This window comes from Telopea speciosissima, chromosome 10 (genome assembly GCF_018873765.1).
Source record: "Telopea speciosissima isolate NSW1024214 ecotype Mountain lineage chromosome 10, Tspe_v1, whole genome shotgun sequence".
In the NCBI taxonomy this organism is placed as follows: Eukaryota; Viridiplantae; Streptophyta; class Magnoliopsida; order Proteales; family Proteaceae; genus Telopea; species Telopea speciosissima.
The window spans coordinates 9,386,941-9,408,791 of record NC_057925.1 but is presented as its reverse complement, the minus strand read 5'-3'; the positions used below and the strand labels follow the sequence as shown (position 1 = coordinate 9,408,791).

Genomic DNA, 21,851 nt, shown 5'->3' with positions numbered 1-21,851 from the left:
CCTGTAGACCCACTCCGATTCACTGGAGAGACACAGTTTGATCATGCCACACAAGATACGGACCACGGAGCACGTGCCCCCGCACCCCCACCCTCGAGAGGCCCCCTACATACATACAACAGGAAGCGTAGGGGTCGACAAACACAGTTGCAACCTGATCACATGGACATTGATAACCTATCTAGCTCTGTTGGTGGTTTGAGTATGGGTGATAGGGAGGGAGGACCGACTGGACATTGGCGTGCCCCATCTTTTGACGCACATGCCACTCCATTGGCATCGGATTATGGTGCATCACAACCTTACGGTGGATATGGATATGGATCATCATCATATGGGCAGTTTAGTGGGGTAGGGGACTATGACTACCAGTCCCAGTCCCAGGGACATACTGGATCATCTTTTGTAGATAACATCTTTGCATACCCTAGCGGACCTAGCTACCAACCTCACCACCATACATGCAGCCAATGCCATCGCCTCTTGCGCGGCGCCAACATCATATCACAATGGATCATCTTCTTCACGATCGATCGATTGGTAACCCTAGTTTATATCCTAGGATAGGTTACCTACAGACTGTTGATGATTCCATTTACGTGACACTTGTGGATGACTACACTCGTTTCTTCTCCGATTCTATACCGTGGTCCACATATGTCATTCAAACAGAGAGCAATGGACGTCGACTCCAGCGAGGCATGAGTGGGATTGATCCAGGGAGGCACAGCAACTACTATTAGCAGTTTAGCACTTGTAATTTGTAACTTAAGTTGTGATTTCATTAATCTATGTGTATTTAACTATTTATACATTAAGGTCGGCGACCGTATGTCAATCAAGGGTGCAAGCCCAAAACACCAATTTGAATTCACATTTTTACAATTTTATGGTTTAAATGTGTTTATTAAGCTTAAATAAGGCTGTCCATGAAGTTTCAGGCCTAAATATGGCCAAATACCCCCCGAGATGGACCCCCGAAATATTGCAGAAAAAATGCAATATTTCGGGAATATTTCGCGATATCTCGGATATTTCGGATATCTCGGTAGGCCCGAGATACCGATATATCGCGAGATATAGTACAGAAGTTCTGCAAGTTAACAGTTTCTCAAGAGGATTGGTTTCTATTGTTGTGACTACATTTCAGTCAGACTGACTAAGCTCTTGGAGTGGTTAGTCTTGAACATTGCATATGTATTTTCTTCGACATAAGCATTGTGGTGGTTGTCGATCTTCTATGTCATGGACCATTAACAGCAGGGAATAAAGTTTGTTTGTAACCTCTCCCACATTGCACAGGCATATTAACACACAAGAAATTATGAAATAAATCAAAATAAGTGGTGCACAAATTAAAAGAACACCGAAATGCATTTCAGTAATTGAAGCTAATCTTACCAATGAGAGAGAAAAAGGGAAGAAAGAGAGAAGATGATGGAAAAAGGAAATATGACTATAACCTGAAACTAACAGCAGCATGTATTTCAGGAAGGGGAAAAAAAAACACAAAAACAAAAAAAAAATCACAAAGTAGAAGTCATCATTTAGCAAAACCAAAAGAATGGAATTGAAAACTTACAACAATTCTACAACTATTTTTTTTGGTAAATAATGTAATAAACAATTCTAAAATCAATGGTTCAAAATAACTTGCATATCAACATTATAGCAAGAAGGTGTATCAACACTTGGCTGGTAAGATGATCAAGATAAAATAGTAATATATATTCATCTCCCCAACCAAAACGATGTTCAGCAGAAAGGAACCTTCCACAGCATCTCAAAGAACCATTTGCCATAATGGCTATTCGATCTCCTAAGATGTCAGCTTCATCCATCGAGTGTGTTGTTAATAGTATTATCCTACCCTTCTTGATCTTTTTGATTAATTGCCATGTTGATCGCATGGAATATGGATCCATTCCACTTGTAGGTTCATCAAGAATGATAACCTGCAAAACAGTATTTAGATTCTCCTGACATAGGTCAAATAAGAAATTGCTTTGGTGATATCATTTGTAAAATTTCTTGTTGCACCTTACTATTTCCTACAAGTGCAATTCCAAGAGATAATTTCCTCTTCATTCCACCAGAGAGTGCACTAACAACAGTGTTAACTTTATCTGCCAAACCCACCTGACCAAAATTTCATTGAAAAGAAAAATTGGAAATAATAAAAAAGAAGAATAAAAATAAGATACAACAATTAACTACATAAAGTAAAAACAATAAAAAAAAAAGGCAAATCCTCTTCATCTCTTCAAATCAAACATAATTTTTTTACTGCATACTTAAGTACTCCTTACAATGTCAACAAAAAATCAATATCATACCATGAACCCATGTCTTCAAAACCATACGGAAATTTTTTCAGTTGCCACAGATTATGTAGGAAATAACACACAAGACTCTGACATCCGTCAGTTTTAAGTAACTGGAAACATTGAGACTCAAATTACAGCTTGAAAGAACTTTCCAGAATTGTTATAAGTTAGAACATAGTGTTGAGATGGGCTACTTTACCCGATAGGGGTAACTTAGTCCTTCTTGTTTTAGTTATTTTATTAGTTGTTTTATGCTTTATTTCTATTTCTGTTCTTTCCCCTCTATCCGATCTCTATTTTGGGATTCCTAGTTGTAGTAGGAATTCCTAATAGGAATAGGACTGGGGGGGCACTCCTACTTTGATTATGATTTGAGATTAATATAAATAAGGGGCTGGGTGATCGATTAGATCATTCAAGCACGCAATTCCTAAGGCTGTTAACATGGTATCAAAGCCAACTCTGATCTAAGAGCAGCTTTTCAGGTTTTCTGGTTCTTCCCCCTCACAGTTTCTGTTTTTTTCTTCTTTTTTTTTCTCTCCACCACTCTCGGCCTCTTTCTCTCCATCAGGGCAGCAACTATGAGGTGATCGAATGCAAATTTAGCTGCTGCCCTCAATGTCACCTCATTGAAGATTGAAGAACTGTGGTGTGACCTAAATCTGCCGGCAGGATTTTTTCCATCCTTGGAGATCGAGCTATCCTTTCAACTGAAGTTTGATTTCTGCTTTTTTTGGAGAGTGGTTCCTGCTCTTATTGGTCTACACCAGTCCCTGTTTGAAGACTGCAGAATTGATTCAACTCTGCAATTTTTCTGCAATCAGGTTTTTTCTTCCTAAATTTGTCAAAATTTAGGGCTTTTTATTGGCTCATCAGAAGGAGCTAATTTTTGGAGGATATCTTCCCTACTATTAGAGGGAAACTCGACCTAAGTTTCAGCCCGTTCTGACGGTTGGAAATTCTGCAATTTCAAAACCCATCATTCACACTCGATTCAAGGTTTTTGAAGATCTGATTTTTCTGTCTGGCTGAATTATGGGTGACTCAGAGATGACTACTGCTACTTCTGGAGATGGTCATACTAGGAATGACTTTCTTCCCTATGCTGCTGCTATTAAACTTGATGGTACGAACTATTTAATTTGGGCCAGATCATTATCCTTAACCGTAGCTGGTAGGGGACTTACTAGCCATCTTACTGGCACCATCAAACAGCCTACTGCAGATGGTGCTGCCCGTACTAAATGGGCTACCAATGATGCTATGGTGATGTCATTTGTTTTGAATTCTATTACCACTGATCTTTCCAGGCAATATCTCCTCCTTGACACTGCTACTCAGATATGGACTACTGTCAAGGGAACTTATGGTCGATCAGGAAGTGGTGCTCAAGTTTATGAAATCCGGAAGACACTCCAAAATACTACTCAGAAGGAGATGTCTGTCACTAAATACTATGCTGCCCTCAAGTGTTTATGGCAGCAATTGGATCATTATGCTCAGTTTCACCCTACTACTACTGCTGACATTACTGCTTATCATTCTTATGTTGATCAGTTTCGAGTCTATGATTTCCTGGCTAGACTCAATGATGACTATGACCCTATTCGGGTGCAAGTCCTTGGTCGGGTTACTTTCCCCACTTTAGAGGAAACTTTTTCTTATGTTCACAGTGAAGAGACACGAAGGGCTGCCATGATGATTACACCCAACGTTGAGAGATCAGCCTTATAGACTGCTAGCTCCACTCCTGTTACTTCTTCTGACAGTGTTGTTGCTACTACTACTACTACCAAAGAGCCTGTTAAGTGTGAGCATTGTCACAAACCTTATCACACTAAGGCTCAGTGTTGGAAATTACATGGGAAGCCAGCTGATTTTGAGGCCAAACGTGGTCGTGCTAAGTCTAAAAACAAACCCAATCACACTGAAAGTGTAGCTCCAACTCCCACTACTGACATCGGTTTCTCCCATGAAGAACTCCAGGCTCTACGTCGTATGTTGAACTCATCCGCTGCCTCTACTACGTCTACTGCCAATTCAGGTTCCTTCTTTGCCCGTACAGGTATTTCCTTTGCTGGTCATTGTGCATCAGTAGTTTCCACTCCATGGATCATAGACTCCGGTGCAATTGATCACATGACAGGTTCTTCCAACCTTTTTAATACCTACTCCCCTGCTTCTGGTAAGGATAAAGTCAAAATTGCTGATGGGTCCCTCTCCTCCATCTCAGGGAAAGGATCCATCGGTTCTTCTCCTTCCCTTACCCTGTCCTCTGTGTTGCATATTCCCAAATTTACAACTAACCTTCTTTCCATTAGCAGTATCACTAAATCCCTGAATTGTAAAGTGACTTTTTTTCCCACTCACTGTGTTTTTCAGGAACTGGACTCGGGGAAGACGATTGGATCGGGTAAAGTGCATGGCGGATTGTACCTGCTTGATGGCGATCCTACACCTACCCAGGCTTTACCTTCGGCATCTTTCTCTTCTGAATTACATAAATGGCACTCTAGGCTAGGCCATCCCCCTTTAGGTACTTTATCACATTTATTTCCAGCATTAGTTAAAGACTGTAGTAAGGAAGACTTTTTTTGTGAGCCTTGTGTCTTGGCTAAACAGACACGTTCAACTTATCCTATTTCTAATAAGAGATGCTCTTCCTTATTTCATGTTGTTCATACTGATGTGTGGGGTCCTACTAGGAAAACTTCCTTGTCTGGACATCGGTGGTATGTCACTTTTATTGACTGCTATTCTAGGTTCACTTGGGTCTACCTTATGCACACAAAAAATGCAGTTTTTTCATGTTTTCAGCACTTTCATCAATTGGTTAAGACCCAATTTAATGCCACTCTTCAAATTTTGAGGAGTGACAATGGGAAAGAGTATATGGAAGGTCAGTTCCAAAAATACCTTGCTGCCCATGGAATCCTTCATCAAACCAGCTGTGTCGATACTCCTGCCCAAAATGGTGTGGCTGAGAAAAAAAACCGCCACCTCTTGGAGGTAAGGCTCTTATGTTTGCTCGCAATGTCCCTACCCTTTATTGGGGGGATGCTGTCCTTACTGCAGCCTATTTAATTAATAGGCTGCCCAGTCGGGTTCTTCTTTCCAAGACCCCTACTGAGCTATTACTTGGCTCTTCTTCCTTTATAGTCCCACCTAAGGTGTTTGGCTGCGTTTGTTATGCCAGGGATACAAGGTCCCCTGGTAAACTTGACCCACATAGTCTCCGCTGCATTTTCGTAGGTTACTCTGCTACACAGAAGGGGTACAAATGTTATTACCCTCCATCACGCAGGACTTTTGTCAGCATGGATGTTGTCTTTCATGAAAGTGTTCCATTTTATATGTCCCAACCTCTTCAGGGGGAGAGTGTTAGTGAAGATGTGCTGACTATTGACTCTCCACCTCCACTTCAGTCTATTTACCATGAGTCTAAACCAGTTCGGCCTGCCCCTAGTACTCCCCCTGAATCAAGGGAAGAGGTTCCTATACAGGGGGAGACTATTTCTATTCAGGGGGAGCAATCTACCCCTGTCCAGACTCCTATCCAGAGGACTATTAGTGAATTTCAGAGGAGGATTGATGATAGTACTGTGAAGACCTATGCAAAGAAACATAAGCAGGTTCAATCAACTGTTGCTCCAATACCCATCCAATTGCCGAATTCGGATCCAGAACCTGCCTCTCCACCTGGTAATGTTCCTTCTCCTGAATTATCTATTGCTCTTCGCAAAGGTGTCAGAACTTGCACTCAGCATCCCATATATATTGTTGTTTCTTATGATTCCCTTTCCCCATCCTTTCGTGCATTTATTTCCTCTCTTTCTTCTGTTCGTACTCCTAACAATTGGCAGGAAACTCTATTAGATGGAAAGTGGAAGGCAGCCATGATGGAAGAAATGGAAGCCTTGAAGAAAAATAACACATGGGAGCTTGTGGTTCTTCCACCTGGGAAGAAAACCGTTGGGTGTAAATGGGTGTTTGTGGTTAAACAAAAGGTGGATGGCACTGTGGATAAGTATAAGGCACGACTCATGGCCAAGGGGTTCACTCAGACATACCGCATTGATTACCAGGAAACTTTTGCACCTGTTGCAAAGTTAAATACTATTCGTGTGTTATTATCTTGTGCAATCAACCTTGGATGGGATTTGCAGCAGCTAGATGTAAAAAATGTCTTCCTAAATGGAGCACTGGATGAGGAGGTGTATATGGACATTCCACCAGGGTTCTCTTATGACAGAAACCAAGGAAAAGCGTGTAGGCTAAAGCATAGTTGTCACGGCGTCACGGCGATCCAAGTCGGTGGAGGGGTGTCACGTCGATATATCGACATGTCGCCCGCCATGGCGTTGCCATGACGAGCATGTCGACCATGTTTTATTTTTTATTTTCTCTATTTTTAATGTCATGTAGTATGATATAATATATATCCTATAACATCAAAATCAACATGAAAGTGTACTACTAATATACTATGGTTTAATTCATGAAAGTGTAATATCCATTAGTGTATATGAAAGTATGAAAACATAGATTAGTGACTGTGCAAGCCTGCAATTGCAAGGCAAGAAGAATGAAAAAAAAAAAAACAAACAAAGAGAACTACTTGCTATAAATCTGTAATAAATCCCTGCCCCCACCTTCTGTCTCTCGATTCTTTCCCTGTCTCTGTGTGTGTAATTGTATATGTGTGGCTGTGTGCAGGGCAAGAAGAAGGGAAAAAAAACACCTTCTCTGTCTATGTGCAAGCCTGCAACTGCAAGGCATGAAGAAGAAACAAAAAACCAAGAGGTCTATGATTGTGTGCAAGCCTGCAACTGCAAGGCAAGAAGAAGAAAAAATGAAAAAAAAAAAAAAAAGCGACTGTAAGCAAGAAGAACTGAAGAAGAAGAAGTAAGAAGAAGAAGTTAAGAAGACGAAAAAGTGAGAAGAAGAACTGAAGAAGAAGAAGAAGAAGAGTCGCCGGAGGACAGAGGAGATTGGAGAAGAAAAAGAAGAACCAAATAAATAAAAAATAAAAAATTACTTACCTGGAGGTTGCCTGAGGGGTTCGAACTTGCCGAGAGTTGCAGCTTCAGTTCTTCTTCTTCTTCTTCTCACTTCTTCGTCTTCTTGACTCTGTCAGTCTCAATCTCAGTCTCCGTGTCTCTGTCTCACGAAGTCTCTCCTCTGTCTCGATAAATCACTTTGTGATTTCTAAAATCTCCCAAATTTCAATTCCAATTAGGGATTTAGGGTATAGTAGTAAAGTGTATTGTTTAATGTTTAATGGTTTTAATTTTGTAAGTTAATGTGACCAATACAAATCAAGGAAAAAGCATTAAGTTTTTAAATGGTTTTAAAAAAAATAATATTAAAACCTAAGTTTTTTACACAAATATCGACCGATATGCCCATATATCGTGGTATGGCGTCCATGGATATCGGGCGATATTTATACATAAACCATGTCGAAGCTCGATATGCCATCTTCTCCAGCACCAGGATGCCATGGCGACGCCATGACAACTATGGGCTAAAGCGTGCACTTTATGGGCTGAAGCAGTCACCTCGAGCATGGTTTGGCCGGTTCCACAAGAGGGCTGGTGAAAAACTCATTGCTCTTATAGTCTACATTGATGATATAGTGGTTACTGGCAATGATGGTGATGAGATCAGACGGTTGAAGACCTTCCTGGGACAAGAATTTGAGATTAAAGATCTAGGAAAACTACGATACATTCTTGGGATTGAAGTGGCCAGATCTTCTAAAGGCATTTTTCTCTCCTAGAGGAAGTGTGTCCTAGACTTATTGGCTGAAACCGGGTTGCTAGGCTACCATCCTTCAGATACTCCTATGGACCCTACTGTTCGCCTCAAGGAGAAAGAGGGTGAGCCTGTTGATAAAGGCCGGTACCAAAGACTTGTAGGAAAGCTGATTTATCTCTCACACACTCGTCCTGACATTGTTGTCGCCGTGAGTACTGTGAGTCAATTTATGCATGATCCCTACTCTTCTCATATGGAGGTTGTTCTTCGTATCTTGCACTATTTGAAGTCAGCTCCTGGAAAAGGAATTCTTTTGTCTATGCATGGTCATCTTTGGATAGAAGCATACACCGATGCTGATTGGGCTGGTTCTCCAGATCGCAAGTCTATTTCTGGGTATTGCTCCTTTGTAGGTGGAAATCTTGTCACATGGCGTAGCAAGAAGCAAAATGTAGTTGCTCGTTCTAGTGTCGAAGCTGAGTTTCGAGCTATGGCACAAGGTGTTTGTGAGTTACTCTGCCTTAAAGGTTTGCTACAAGATCTTGGTGTTCCTATTCGTCTTCCTATGATGTTGTACTGCGACAACAACGCTGCCATCAGCATAGCACACAACCCAATACAGCATGATCGTACCAAGCATGTTGAGGTGGATAGACATTTCATCAAAGAGAAGTTAGAAGATGGGCTGATTTGTATTCCCTTTGTGACATCTGCTGATCAACTTGCTGATATCTTCACCAAGGGATTATCCAAGAAATTGTTTCATCCCAATCTAGTCAAGTTGGGCATGATCGACATCTTTGCTCCAACTTGAGGGGGAGTGTTGAGATGGGCTACTTTACCAAATAGGGGTAACTTAATCCTTATTGTTTTAGTTATTTTATTAGTTGTTTTATGCTTTATTTCTATTTCTGTTCTTTCCCCTCTATCCGATCTCTATTTTGGGATTCCTAGTTGTAGTAGGAATTCCTAATAGGAATAGGACTGGGGGGGCACTCCTACTTTGATTATGATTTGAGATTAATATAAATAAGGGGCTGGGTGATCGATTAGATCATTCAAGCACTCAATTCCTAAGGCTGTTAACACATAGAAATTAAAAAATGGACAAGACAACACATATGACACCTAACAAAAAGGCCATGGCCATGCCTAGGTCTCAGATTCAAATGATTTAGTTAGAATTGGAAGAAAAAAATCTAGAGCATCAGAATGTCATTGGTATGTAAAGTCATACTTTCTCTTTACCAGAATAGAGATCAGATATAATTACATGTAGGAAAATATGCAAGAATAGGATAAGAAAACAGTCTGAGATAAGTCAGCATACAGGAAAGAACAGACCAACATATAAAATATCAACTTTATGTTCATGCTTCCAAGGCTAGGGCTCAGTGCTGCTGCAATTCCGAGCTATTGGCGACTACAAAGCATACATTCTCTGGATAAGGAGTAAGAATCTTCCTTCCTTCCAAACACATATGCTCAATGTAGGTGAACCTTTTCCAAAGTCTTTTTCTTCCCTCGATAGGTAAATCCAACACTCATTTCCTTTGAAAATGGACCGAGTTGCCAGTATATCTAGAAATGTACAAATAGGCCTTGCAGTTTCTTAGTCTCTTGGGCATAAACAAATGTATTACAAAGTTCTAGGCCCCTACTCTTCAAATTTTCAATGCCTAAAGCCTTGTCAAGAGCTTTAATCCATATAAAAAAGCCTCCACCCTTGGCAGCAAAAGACACCCTGTATCCTACTGATTAACAAAGGTTACTGCACATATCTAATTAAAACATATACCTTCCTGGTCCTTCTCCCAAATCCAGGTATATCTCTCCATGGAAACATTTGAGTTTCATGTCCGTAATTAGACAACTGTAGTGGATGGATCTCCAAATCAACCTCAAAGTTCAACCAGATTTTCTTTTTTGTTAATAGTATAACAGAGAAGTTCAATAAATTGTTCCACTAAACTCCATCAGAACAAAGTACCAGCCTGCTAAAATGAACCTCATACTCGTAAATATATCTGAATAGGTCAAACCATCAAAGTTCAATCTTCTCCTCTAAAACTCCATCAAAATGCTCTAGCACACCATAAAAGATATCATTTTCCACATAAATTTCCACTTGTTCGGCCCCCATATTTTCGTAATGAGAACACAGTAAGTACTAAAAAGTGTGACCATAGGTCATGGTGGAACTCAAGTCAGGCTGGGTTGGACTATCAATTAATTTTGAAAAGGGCCAGGCCAAAAGCTAGAACTGACCAGTGTAGTTCAAATTTAACACCACATTTCTCATGAACTAGCACAAGTTGCAACCCTAACCGTAGGCATTTTTCCCCTAAATTTCTCCAATAACCAGGTGCTCCCACCACCTTAAGTCCTAGAGAGCCAATATATCCATTCAATCCATCCCCCTTATTTGTCAATACCCTGATACAGTATAAGTTTTGCATAAATAAATTCAACTACCATACTATCAAGAATCTCTTAGTAGATGAAAATACAATCAAACCATCTGCATTTGTGCCCCACATGTCAGAAGCAATATCAGAATTCGCTTCATCAATTTTTTAATACATAACAATTTATTGCTAATGGGAATACAGAATACTTGCAGCATGTTAAGAATATTATGGGTTGAAAAGAGAATTTTCTTGTCAAGCTGGGAACCCTTGTTTTGTGACTGATATATGTAGGTTTTGGAATTGTTCATGATGCATGATTTTGTATGCTTTTTGTGGTTTTGTATAATTCATGTTGTTTTTAAGGGTCCTATGGTCTTATCTCAGTTGTATCTATATTTTTTCAAGGACTGTAAAATCAATCCTTTATTATTGCTGAACAAAAATATAAAAATAAACAACATTTCTCAATATAACTCATCCTCTAGACAAACGTAATATTCGGAACTTACTTCGTCAACCATGTCAGTCACAATGCTCTCCAACATCTCTTCCTTTACACCCTTCAATATTGCAAAAATTTCCAAATGCTCCTTAACCTGTAGAATAAATTCAAATGTTCAAGAATAACCTAAACTACCATTGTCCAAGTGATAATAGAAATAACTATGTTAACAAATATCCTTCAAAACATAAGGCTTTAAAAATAAGAGACCATAAGAATCCAGAATACAATAACTGCATTCATTAAAAATCAAGAATAGATAAAAACATCCTAAGGAATTTTCTTTTCTAATACACATACTACCTGAGTACTCAAAAGGAAATAAACCATGCTGATTATTCAAAACAACTAGATTTACTTGATCCACTCACAAGGATTTCTACATAAGACTACCAAACTTGTAAAAACCATTTGCTTGGTATTGCAGTTATATAACTCAAGCGCAGTGAATACATAATCCCATGATTCATGAGCTACTTCATCCTGTTGGCTTTCTACTGCACTTAATTGTGAAAAATCTACAACCTTTTGTAAGTAGAAACATAAATCATAACCTGATTGGAGAATTTAGTATTATGGAGTTAATGATGTAATTTGTAAGTGTATGTATTGAACATCAGAACTGATGCAGAGCAGATCCAATCCCTCAAGCAATGGGCCCCAAATACTCAAAAACATTCAAAGCAGCATGGGACAAAAGGCATTCTACCCAGGAAATGCAAGTTTACTTTCTCCGCAGACCAAGTGGCTTTTGATTTTTATTTAGCCCCTCACTGCAGGTTGAAATAACAAGTAGATAATTGTACTTAAACCCCAAAATTAAGGATAGATTCTTCAAATATGTAATTTAACCCACTTTTGAAGCATCCAAGGATGGTTTCAGAATACCTCAATGCAGTGGAAATGTTACAGATTCAATGTATCATCAGCATAGTTATCAAGGTGGGAAGGCGACCATGGCAGTTTAGAGAGTCAAAAATCAAGGCGACACCGCCATGGCGACGCCTTGATAACTATGATCATCAGGAAATTGAAGATGCAAGACTATAAGAGGTGTTTGGAATTAAACGAAAACTGAGAAGCCATAAATAAAGCATTCTTTTCTTCTTGATTAAAAGAACCCAAGATTTATATTAGAGAGAGAGAAGAGGAGACAATTATCCCTGTCCAAGACCCCTCGAGCTCCTGAAACAAACCAGCTGCAGTTCCATTTACTAAAACTAAGTAGTGACAGAACATTTTCATCCATTTGCCTAAGTTGTCGCCAAAACCCGCCAAGAAAGTCCCAGTCAATGTGATCCATTTTCCTTTTCCCATTTAGTCCTACCAGGATAGCCCAACCTAAATCACTAGAACAATCAACAGCCATTACATTAGCTTCAATGATTCATCACAACAAGGCACAAGCTTGATTTTTGTATCAAATATTTAATCTCCAGAGGCACTTCAATAATAAACCCCACTCATAAAAAAGGAGGGTTAAGCTATTGTCCCCTGGTTACTCAGCTCAAAATACTTGCTTACAAGCCAAATGATAGTTCTCCGCAACCCTTTATTTAGGCACCCACTTTGATCTGCCTCTGAGATGATGCTACAATCTTCCTTTTTTTTCCCCACCAGATATGCAATCAATTGTAGTAGCCTTCCCTTCCAGAGCTTGTTAGCTCCATATTCCAGTTGGTCCTTCAGGCCTCAAATTTCAGTCGAAACTCGAAAGGTGAAGCCAGCTATCCTTCAAGGTGAAGTATGCCCACAAATTTACAACAAACTCCATAAAGCCCAGGAATTCCAGCCAAGTATTTTTGAGCTTGTAGTCTAGAACAAGGTAGTCCCTTTTCTAATTTTCTCCAACTGCTAAGGAGAATAGAAACATGATCTGTTGTTAGGTAAAAGGCTTCTCGCCGCACCAGTTTTCCATAGGAGATCAAGAGTCTATCTAATTAACATATAGTAGGTCTATGTCAGAAATCTGTTTAAGTCAACAGGAAATTGTAGAGAAAAAAATCATAGTCACATTAGAAAACCTTCCAAATTCATTAACCAGTGTTCACAAAGAAGGGTGAATCCCAAGTGCACAGTTAAAAGGCTAGAAGATCCCTGAAGAAATAAGGCAAAGATTTCCTTCACAAGGTAATTTAGGTTTAAAACTTCAAATAAGGGCGCACAAAGCAAACAAAAGATAGTCTTTCAGTTCATGTCATCTATATAAGTCAATTAATTATGAAAAAAAAAATTGGTAGATGAGGAAGGAAATCGGAAGCTAGAAAACAAGAAGAGTACAAAAGATAGAAAAAAAGCACACAAAAGAAGGATACGCATAGCCTCTAGCATTTTAAAGCTACTGATATGCTTCATGAATTCTGTCTAGAGGCGGGGTGAAAAAACACCTCAAACATCATCCTTCTTATCTACTGTTATTTCATTAATACCATAACTTTCTTGAGTGAATAAATAATTAATTACCAAAAATTAAGAGAAGGGAAGAGTCTTTGTGCTTACAGTTAGTTCAGGAAGGAGGATATCATTTTGTGGGCATACACCCAATCCCTTCCGAATCTCATCCTACAAAACGGATATCTGACCATTATATCAGAAAGGATACAACAATACTGGGAACTACAAAAAAAATAGTAAGATAAATAAAGTAAGTAACACCATTAACTCTGAATACAAGATGAGCACATCCACATTTATTTGCAATTATAAACGAGGACAAATATAATTCCCATGCAACCCAATAGAAGACCATTCTAAGCCTATGATTGTGTCCAAGGGAAAACAATTGAGAGGGGACACTGCTGCAGCAAATGACAAACAAAAACACCTTAATTTTTACATTATAAAATTGCTTTGAGCAGTCTTTGAGGCAAAGGAAACAAATATAAATTTGTCCAGATGCATCATTATACAAATACCTTTTCTTTATCAGTAGTGGTAAAGGTGTTTCCAATTATTACTATAAACAGCATCTAAAGGAATAGTGGAAAAGGGTTAAGACATCCTGGGTAAGGAAATTAAATATTAAAAAAGTGATTAAAGGCAGAGAAGTAATAGGCGAAGTTGGACAAAAACATGGGAATGCAACCAGAACTGCTGACAAGAGCATCTCAAGTAGAGAAACAGGTTACAGTATAATGAGACAATAAATGAGGAAAAATGTAAACCTTTGAAAGGGAAGAAGAATACCATATCAATTAAAATATTTTTCCCAAACACCAGAGCATCCCCAGAAGTAGGTGGAAGGAGGCCAACAAGCATAGATATTGTAGTGCTTTTACCAGCTCCGTTGTGCCCTTTCAAGTAAAAAAAAAAAGGGGGGGTGGGGGAGGGGGGAGGTCAGAGCAGTCCCAAAGAGAGGGGAAAAAAAAAGAAATATGACATTTACAATGATCTAAAAAAAAGAAAACTGAAACCTAAACTCGTTAAAAAAAAATGCAACCTACCTTTCCATGATTCTAGTTTCCAGAACATTTCTATATCAACCATACAACGTTTTTTTTTTTTTTGGGGTGGGGGGGGTGGGGAAGAGATTAACTAGGTTTCTATATAGAACGTATGCAACTTATGTTTGTAAATACAATCAAGAGCCCTGCTTACATATATATCTCATAAATTCATACTCAACATATCCATACTCATAACTGATTGCTCTTGTGTCGGTATGGGTACGTCGGGGGCAAGTGAAGCATCTGAGTAACAAAGGACAGGACCATGTAAGTAAGGAAACTTTTGTCCATGCTATAATGGAAGGTGACTTGACAAATTAAATTGGGCGGATTACGAATAGCCAGAATGTTTCACAGAGATATACTCATTATTAGACACATTAATCATCTTGCTTTCTTAGCGAACTCTGGATGCCAAGAATGACAAATGACATGGCCGATATTCTAGAAACACAAGACAAAGTCAGGCCAAGAATTGTGGGTCCAGCCTCCCTCTTTGGGACAGCTGCTTTTCGTGATAGTTGTCAAGGCGGCAAAGCAACCCCAGGTGCTGGAGGGGTGTCTAAGCGCTTAGGCGACAAGACGCCTACCTAGGCATCGTCTAGGTGACCAAGGCGCCCCCAAGTGTTATTTTTTTATTTCCCCCTTTTCTAACATTATTTAGTATGCTACAATATATATCTTATATAATCAAAAATCAACATTAAGCCTCCTTAAGTCATCAAAAATCAACATTAAGCCACATTAAGTCACATCAAGTCATCAACAATCAATATTAAGTCACATCAAGTCATCAAAAATCAATATAGAACAAGAAGACAACAGAACTGAAGAAGCAAGCTACTAGAAGTTTGAAACAATAAAACATACATTTGGTTTATACTAGTCTCATATTTGGTTTATACTGTTCTTAGAAAATATGATCTTATCTTTAAGTAATTAAATTGTTCTCGATTTAGAGAAATGTTCTTGTTCTCTAAGATGTTTGACTAGTCAGATGATTTTATTTTTAAATGAGATTTTTAGTATTAGGTAGAGCACAAAACCAGATTCCCAACAAATCCAAAATTGCATAAATCTGATTTATATTGAAGAAGTTATGTCCCAATCAAAACTTATTTGGTATGCACAAATGCTGTCAAAATCGCTCTGAATGAAAATATTTTTTTAGATATCAAAACAAATGAATATTTACTGCACTTTTGGTTTTTAGCAATGTTTTACCATATTAAGATTTATAGAATTTTTAGATTTGAGAAAAACCCCAGCATTAGAAAGTTGAAAATTTTACCTACCGTCAAAAATCCAGTTTTTGTTCTTCAACTGGGGGGTTGACTTTTTATCCTTTTAGAATTTGATTTTTTAACTATTTTTAAAGGATTCAAATAGGGGGTATTTGCATATTTATGAATAATATCTTAAGTAAATGAAATACCAAATATAAAGCAATAAGGCGGAGGTGGCCTAGGCCCCAACAAAACCGCCTGGACGTCTAGGCGACGCCTTGACAACTATGACTTTGAAAGAGTTGAAATCCCACCTTGAATGCCATTCAGGCAGTTCAGGCTGTCAAATGGTTGACCTGGAAGACCTGTTGAATGGTCAGGGAGCTTTCGTAAAAGAAACATTGATTTGTCAAAGTGGCTGATTAGCAGTTCCTTCAACTCAGGTCATTCAGGTCCTTTACCTGTGGTGTTCCTTTTTCTCGTAAGAGAAAGGGATCAATTGGGTACCACTTTTCTACTTCAATTCTCTCTCCCAGTCAGGTACTTTACCTATGATGTTGCTTCTTCAAGAAGAATTTAGAGTACACAAATTGATGGAAAGATCTTGGTAGGAGAGAGCCACATCAGCCACAGTTCCAACCTTTGGGAACACACTATCATTATTATATTTTCTTGTTTAGTTCTTATTTTTTTGTTTAGACAATAATTGCTCCCGGTTGGTTAGATCAAATAGGGATAAATTTGGTCTATTCATCATCTTTTCATCTTACTGTGCTTCTAATGGAAAAACCAGTCGTTGATCTGTGGTACTTTACTTTGAAGGATTAGAGTCTCTCAAGTCACAAGTAGGGTTGAGATGTTACAAATGCATGTACAGATAAAATGTGGCTATTCTATACAATCATTTTATTTAAAACAGAACTTCGTTCTCTACCTCTTCAAGTTTATCAGATTTATTCAATCTATTAAATGTTCTACGCAACTAGGGATCTTTAAACTTTTCTTCTCCACATTATCTTTGCTGCTATGCATTGATAATAAGTTCAGTTCTTCATTAAAGAAAAAAGGGCGTACCCAGTGCATGAGGCTCTCGCCACTGCAGGGTCTGGGGAGGGTCATAATGTACGCAGCCTTACCCCTGCTTCGCAAAGAGGCTGTTTCCAGACTCGAACCCGTGCCCACTTGGTCACAATGGAGCAACCTTACAGTTCTTCATTGAAGAGGGGGGGCAAGAATTAGATTGCAATAACAATTAAACAGCAACTGGAAAGACAAACAGCATCGAAAACCCTCTTGGCTGTTATAACAATAACCAACACCAAGTATAAACGCAAGTAAGCATTAGTGTTCCACTCACAAGAAAATTATGAATTACAAGGCTCCCTTTCTTTTCATCTTTTGTAGACTTGACTAATGCTGCTTCTATAAGGACTGTGGAAAAACTTTAGGTCTCTTCACTTAATTCCAAAAGACTCTAAGTTCTCCAACATGACCTTAACTACAATTTAGCAAATCTGGTAACAGCTTAACCCCTCTCCTTAACCTATGCTTCTGTGGAATATGCAAAGATGGACAGGTATTCCTTGCCCACGAATGGTTTCACTAACTGCGGGAATTGGAATATATACACATATTCAAGTATTTTTACAAGGCATGACACATAAATAACTGTACATATTTAGAAAATCATTTTTGTATAGGCAACCTATATAAATTTATAAAAACAGAAAAATCTGGGACAAGTTATGTTAGTCCATTGGAGTGTGTGGAATGTTGTTGTCATTGTTGGCAACGTATTTGGTCATAGTGGTGTTGTGGCAGTAGCTATTGGTGGTTTGGAAGAGTTGAAATGGTCAAACAGTCACCTACACAGCTATAAGGGTATTTTTGTCATTTGGCAGGGTTACAAGGATACCCGCATTTGAAGAACACCATTTAACAGCATATTAAGTCCTTATATAGTGTTTGGCAAAGAGGCGAAGCAGCAAGTGAAGGTTTCATACTGTTAAAGTTGTGATTTCACAGGTTCATGTAATGGCAGTGACTTTAAGGTCATTTTTGGAAGGCTTAATGGAAATTCTGGGTGAAGTGGTCTGCATGAGAAATGAATTTCGTCAAGTTGCGGTTCCAACGCAACTAGTCTCGCATCATTTGAGTGTTGGACGAGAAAGTTACAGATATTTTCGTGTCAATGCGCAAAAACGGAGCAAATCTGGAATAGGCAAAAGTTTATATACTTAGCCAAAATTTTTGGCTTATTTTTAAGTGCTATACTGTAGACAGACGTTCTCCATTGTTTTGTTAAAACTCCAGAACCTCCTCGAGCGTCGGATCGGTATCTTGCATCAAATTTGGTTTATTAAAACAAAAAGAAAGAAAAAGAAAAAAAAGGAGGAAATAAAGGAAATAACTAAGGTGTAGTGAAGTGTGATGTTGGCATGACATTACCCCCATTTCTTATGAAGGAAGAGTTTTCCTTTTGTGCACGGTTTGTCATGAAGAATCTCTTTATTTACGGATTTGCCACTGGTTACCAATTTTTGGAGCATTCAACTTTGGAAGGCCGTATCTTGGCCATCCGATGTCCAAATGGGACTAAGTTTTTTTTTAAATTGGGTATTTTTTCGAGAGGAAGTCATTGGAAGGAGTTGCAGCATCGTTTGAGCATAGAAAGTTGACGATATCATTGTTTTATGCTCGATGACTCCGTATTGAAGATGGTTTGAGCAGTGGAACGTACACAGACACGATTTCTATGCATCAGAGGCTTCATGGTTGTTGGGATTACTTTGTAAGAGGTAATCTAATTCTATAAAACCCTATTTTTTTATGTTCTCGGTTGTTTGCTCTGTTGGAACCCTAGACTGTGTGAAAACCCTAATGTTGGGTCTTGTATTGGGGGGTTTTACATTCTTGCACTCTCAATTGATGGATTGTAATACCATTCAAGTTGAGGCTTGATTGGAGAAGGGGTTGTTGCCCTCGTTTGTGTTGTTGCACAAACCGAAGCAAGGATTGTAGTTCCTGGGCTGTTGTTGCAGTCAAAAATTTGAGTAGCGTATTAAGCAATATACGAAACCCTGGGTAGGGTATTGCTCTGTGGAAGTAGGCAGTTTGGCCTAACCCCATAAATTTGGTGTCTTACCTACTTTACTTTCCATTGCATATATTGGAGTGTGTTTGATCTGCAAAGTAGGGTGCACTGTCTGGTAGACCTGGCCACACACAGTGGTTGCGAAGTGGACATGCATGTGTGTTGTGGAATTGGTAATTACGAGATTGCCCCAGCCAATCAGGTTTGCTTGAAGTCTTCTGCATCGACGTCAACACAGGGTTGGAATTAGGAATTATTTTTTATGAACACTGATTCACCCCCCCCCCCCCCTCTCGGTGTCAACCTGGGATCAACAAGTTACATGATTCAAAAATCAACACCAGCCCCCAACCAAACAAATACCAAAACCTTTTCCATTGCTGATCAAGAAAAGGTGATGGGGGTCGAAAGACAAATAAGAATGAAAAATCTTGGAGATAAATAAAAATTAATTCCCATGCACTGCATCAATTTTGAATGTAATGGAAATCAATTTTGTTAAGGATTAACAGTTTAAAATAAAAAACAGCTGAGACAAATACATGTACCCTGAAATAACTGGATGTTACAGGGATAAAATAAGCAAGCCTACCTAAAAGAGCAAGAATCTGATTTTCATAGAGGGTAAGCTGTAGTGAGTTTACAGCACAACATTTCCCCTTTTTAGTAGCATGCACCTTATGCAGATTCCTGATCTGGATACACCTACAAAAGAAAGAGCTATGTCAAACAGAAAAGTAAAATTTATCAGACATCCATGTCCAAAATTTCAGAGTACTTACCTCCCATCAAGCTCCTGTTGCTTCATATCCAAGCTTACAGCTTCAACCGCAGGTTCAGAAACACCATTACCCCCAAAAATGACCCCACTTTTGCATGCCTTGTCTTTAGTTTTAACTCTATGACCTAGAGCATGAACTTGAACACCACTTTTCTTTTGCCAGAAGCACTTCTTAAATAAAAAGTTCCATGGATAACGTACTCCATTTTCCCTAGGAAGGACCTGATTGGAACACCAAATCCTCTTATGTCAAAATCAGATCATGCATGAACAGAAGATTTACAAAGGCTGCGGCCAAATTGTTATTAGAAAAACAGTACAAAAATAAAATATCCCCATTCAAAGGATTCAAGATCAACATTTATTAGATAAAAGTAATTTGTTTTTGCAAAATGGAGCTTAGATTCTGTTTCATATCCTACTCAATATCTAAGTTGTTTTGTAGTTGTTTTATGAATCAAGAACGTCAAAGTATGCTGTTCCAGAAGCATGGCCATCCAAATCAGTAGCCGAGTTGAATCAAAGAATCTCAACAGTCATGGAGTTCATACAAGTGGCAATCCGTTATGACTTTGAAGTTGGATGCTGAAAATTATCCTCGCCAGACCAATTAATGGATGTTCATTAGAATTTTCCACTTGAAACCTTAAACAATCTCATCCAAAAAATTCACCTTACAAAGTAGTGCACAAGGATTTAATAATCAAACTCAGGGTTTCCCTTTACCCCAAAAATAAATGGCAACAAAAGCCAGCATTGCCTACAGCCTATCTCAATTGGATCCTGAGTCAACTTGCACCGATACTCACCCAATCAGTTGATCCCAAGGGAGATCCCCACAAAAATGGGTCAAGAAATTTAAAAGGAAATCATAGAAACAAAAATCTGGAAATGGAAAAAACATTTTTGCCCAAAAATTTAGAAAAATTTGGTTTATTTATATATTTATTGTGAAATATCATGAATTGGTCCATATATGTTTTAAGAAAATGTGATACATATCGTTGTCAAGGTGCCGCCTTGGCAACAAGGAGCTCCAGTTTTCCAAATTAATCCCGCGAGTACATATAATTCAGAAGAATATGTAAGTGATTCATACACAGCATCTCTTTCTTTTATCAAGGGTTCTACCAATTGATATGTTTCCACAAATAATTGAAATTCCATTTCTTGATCCGTATCTTCAATTTTTGGAAACTTATAAAGTTCTTCCGTCAAACCCTGATCAATAAACCTACAAATTCCCTTAAATTGTATCCGACTAAACACAGGTATTGTAAATAAGCATCAGCTAACTCTGTGCCAGCAGCCGCGGTAATACAGAGGATGCAAGCGTTATCTGGAATGATTGGGCGTAAAGCGTCTGTAGGTGGCCTTTCAAGTCCGCCGTCAAAGAAGAGGAAGATAAAGACAATTTCAAGATTTCCATACTGATTTTCATTTCTATATTTTTTTTTTTATTTTAATATTAAAAAATGAATATGAATTTAAAGTAGTAAATTAATAAAAAGATTAATACATAAGATAAATACAAGAAAAGATAAGAAGAAATTCGCCCTTTTGAGGGTCGCCTTATCCGCCAAGGCGCCCAGACCCAAAACCTGATGATCTTGCTCTCCAAATGTAATAAATTTCAATCATTTGGCATTTCTTCCCTTGTATGCTTCTACAGTTTCACTTAACCCCCTTATGTTCAATATTTTGGCAATTACAAGGCTGTAAATATTTATTTACATTGATAAGATGAAAAATACCAGCAAAAGACGGCCTGGGATATAACATAAGTCGCACACCTTGGCCGCACCAAGGCGTCGCCTAAGCGTCAAGGCAGTTGTAACTGTCGTGGATTGCCTTGGCTCCATAACAACTATGGCAATACGAGCTGAGTCAGATTGGCCATTATGACCAATTCTCTGTTTACTCAGCCAATACAGCCAAACCCAACTGTCGTGGATTGCCTTGGCACCATAACAACTATGGCAATATGAGCTGAGTCAGATTGGCCATTATGACCAATTGTCTGTTTACTCAGCCAATACAACCAAACCCAATACAACTCGGCTGATACAGATGATGTGAGTCATGCGACTCTGATCCCGGTCCATAAAACCATGATTGTGTAGCATTCTGGATATGATAGTTATAGGGCAGCATAAGGTAAAATCTATGAAACCTAGAATAGTTTGGAGGCACCGCAAAATTCTAATTTCAGCCATTGGTCATTGTAGTACATGAAAATAATCTTTATGTTTGCACTTTCAAACTCATTCAAGAGAAATGTTCCCTAGCTTACACTTTCATACC

The 21,851-nt window shown here is 38.6% G+C and overlaps 1 protein-coding gene across 1 annotated transcript in view; it reads right to left on the bottom strand.

Annotated features, from left to right (window-relative positions):
• LOC122643183 (ABC transporter A family member 1) overlaps positions 1-21,851 on the bottom strand; it is a 148,414-nt gene that overhangs the window by 85,856 nt on the left and 40,707 nt on the right. Inside the window, exons 12-18 of the mRNA XM_043836833.1 lie at positions 19,549-19,769; positions 19,359-19,471; positions 14,187-14,293; positions 13,500-13,562; positions 11,008-11,094; positions 2,041-2,139; positions 1,771-1,955 (exon numbers count right to left, since the gene is read on the bottom strand). Coding sequence (XP_043692768.1) covers positions 1,771-1,955; positions 2,041-2,139; positions 11,008-11,094; positions 13,500-13,562; positions 14,187-14,293; positions 19,359-19,471; positions 19,549-19,769 — 875 coding nt within the window. The remainder of the gene's footprint in view (positions 1-1,770; positions 1,956-2,040; positions 2,140-11,007; positions 11,095-13,499; positions 13,563-14,186; positions 14,294-19,358; positions 19,472-19,548; positions 19,770-21,851) is intronic.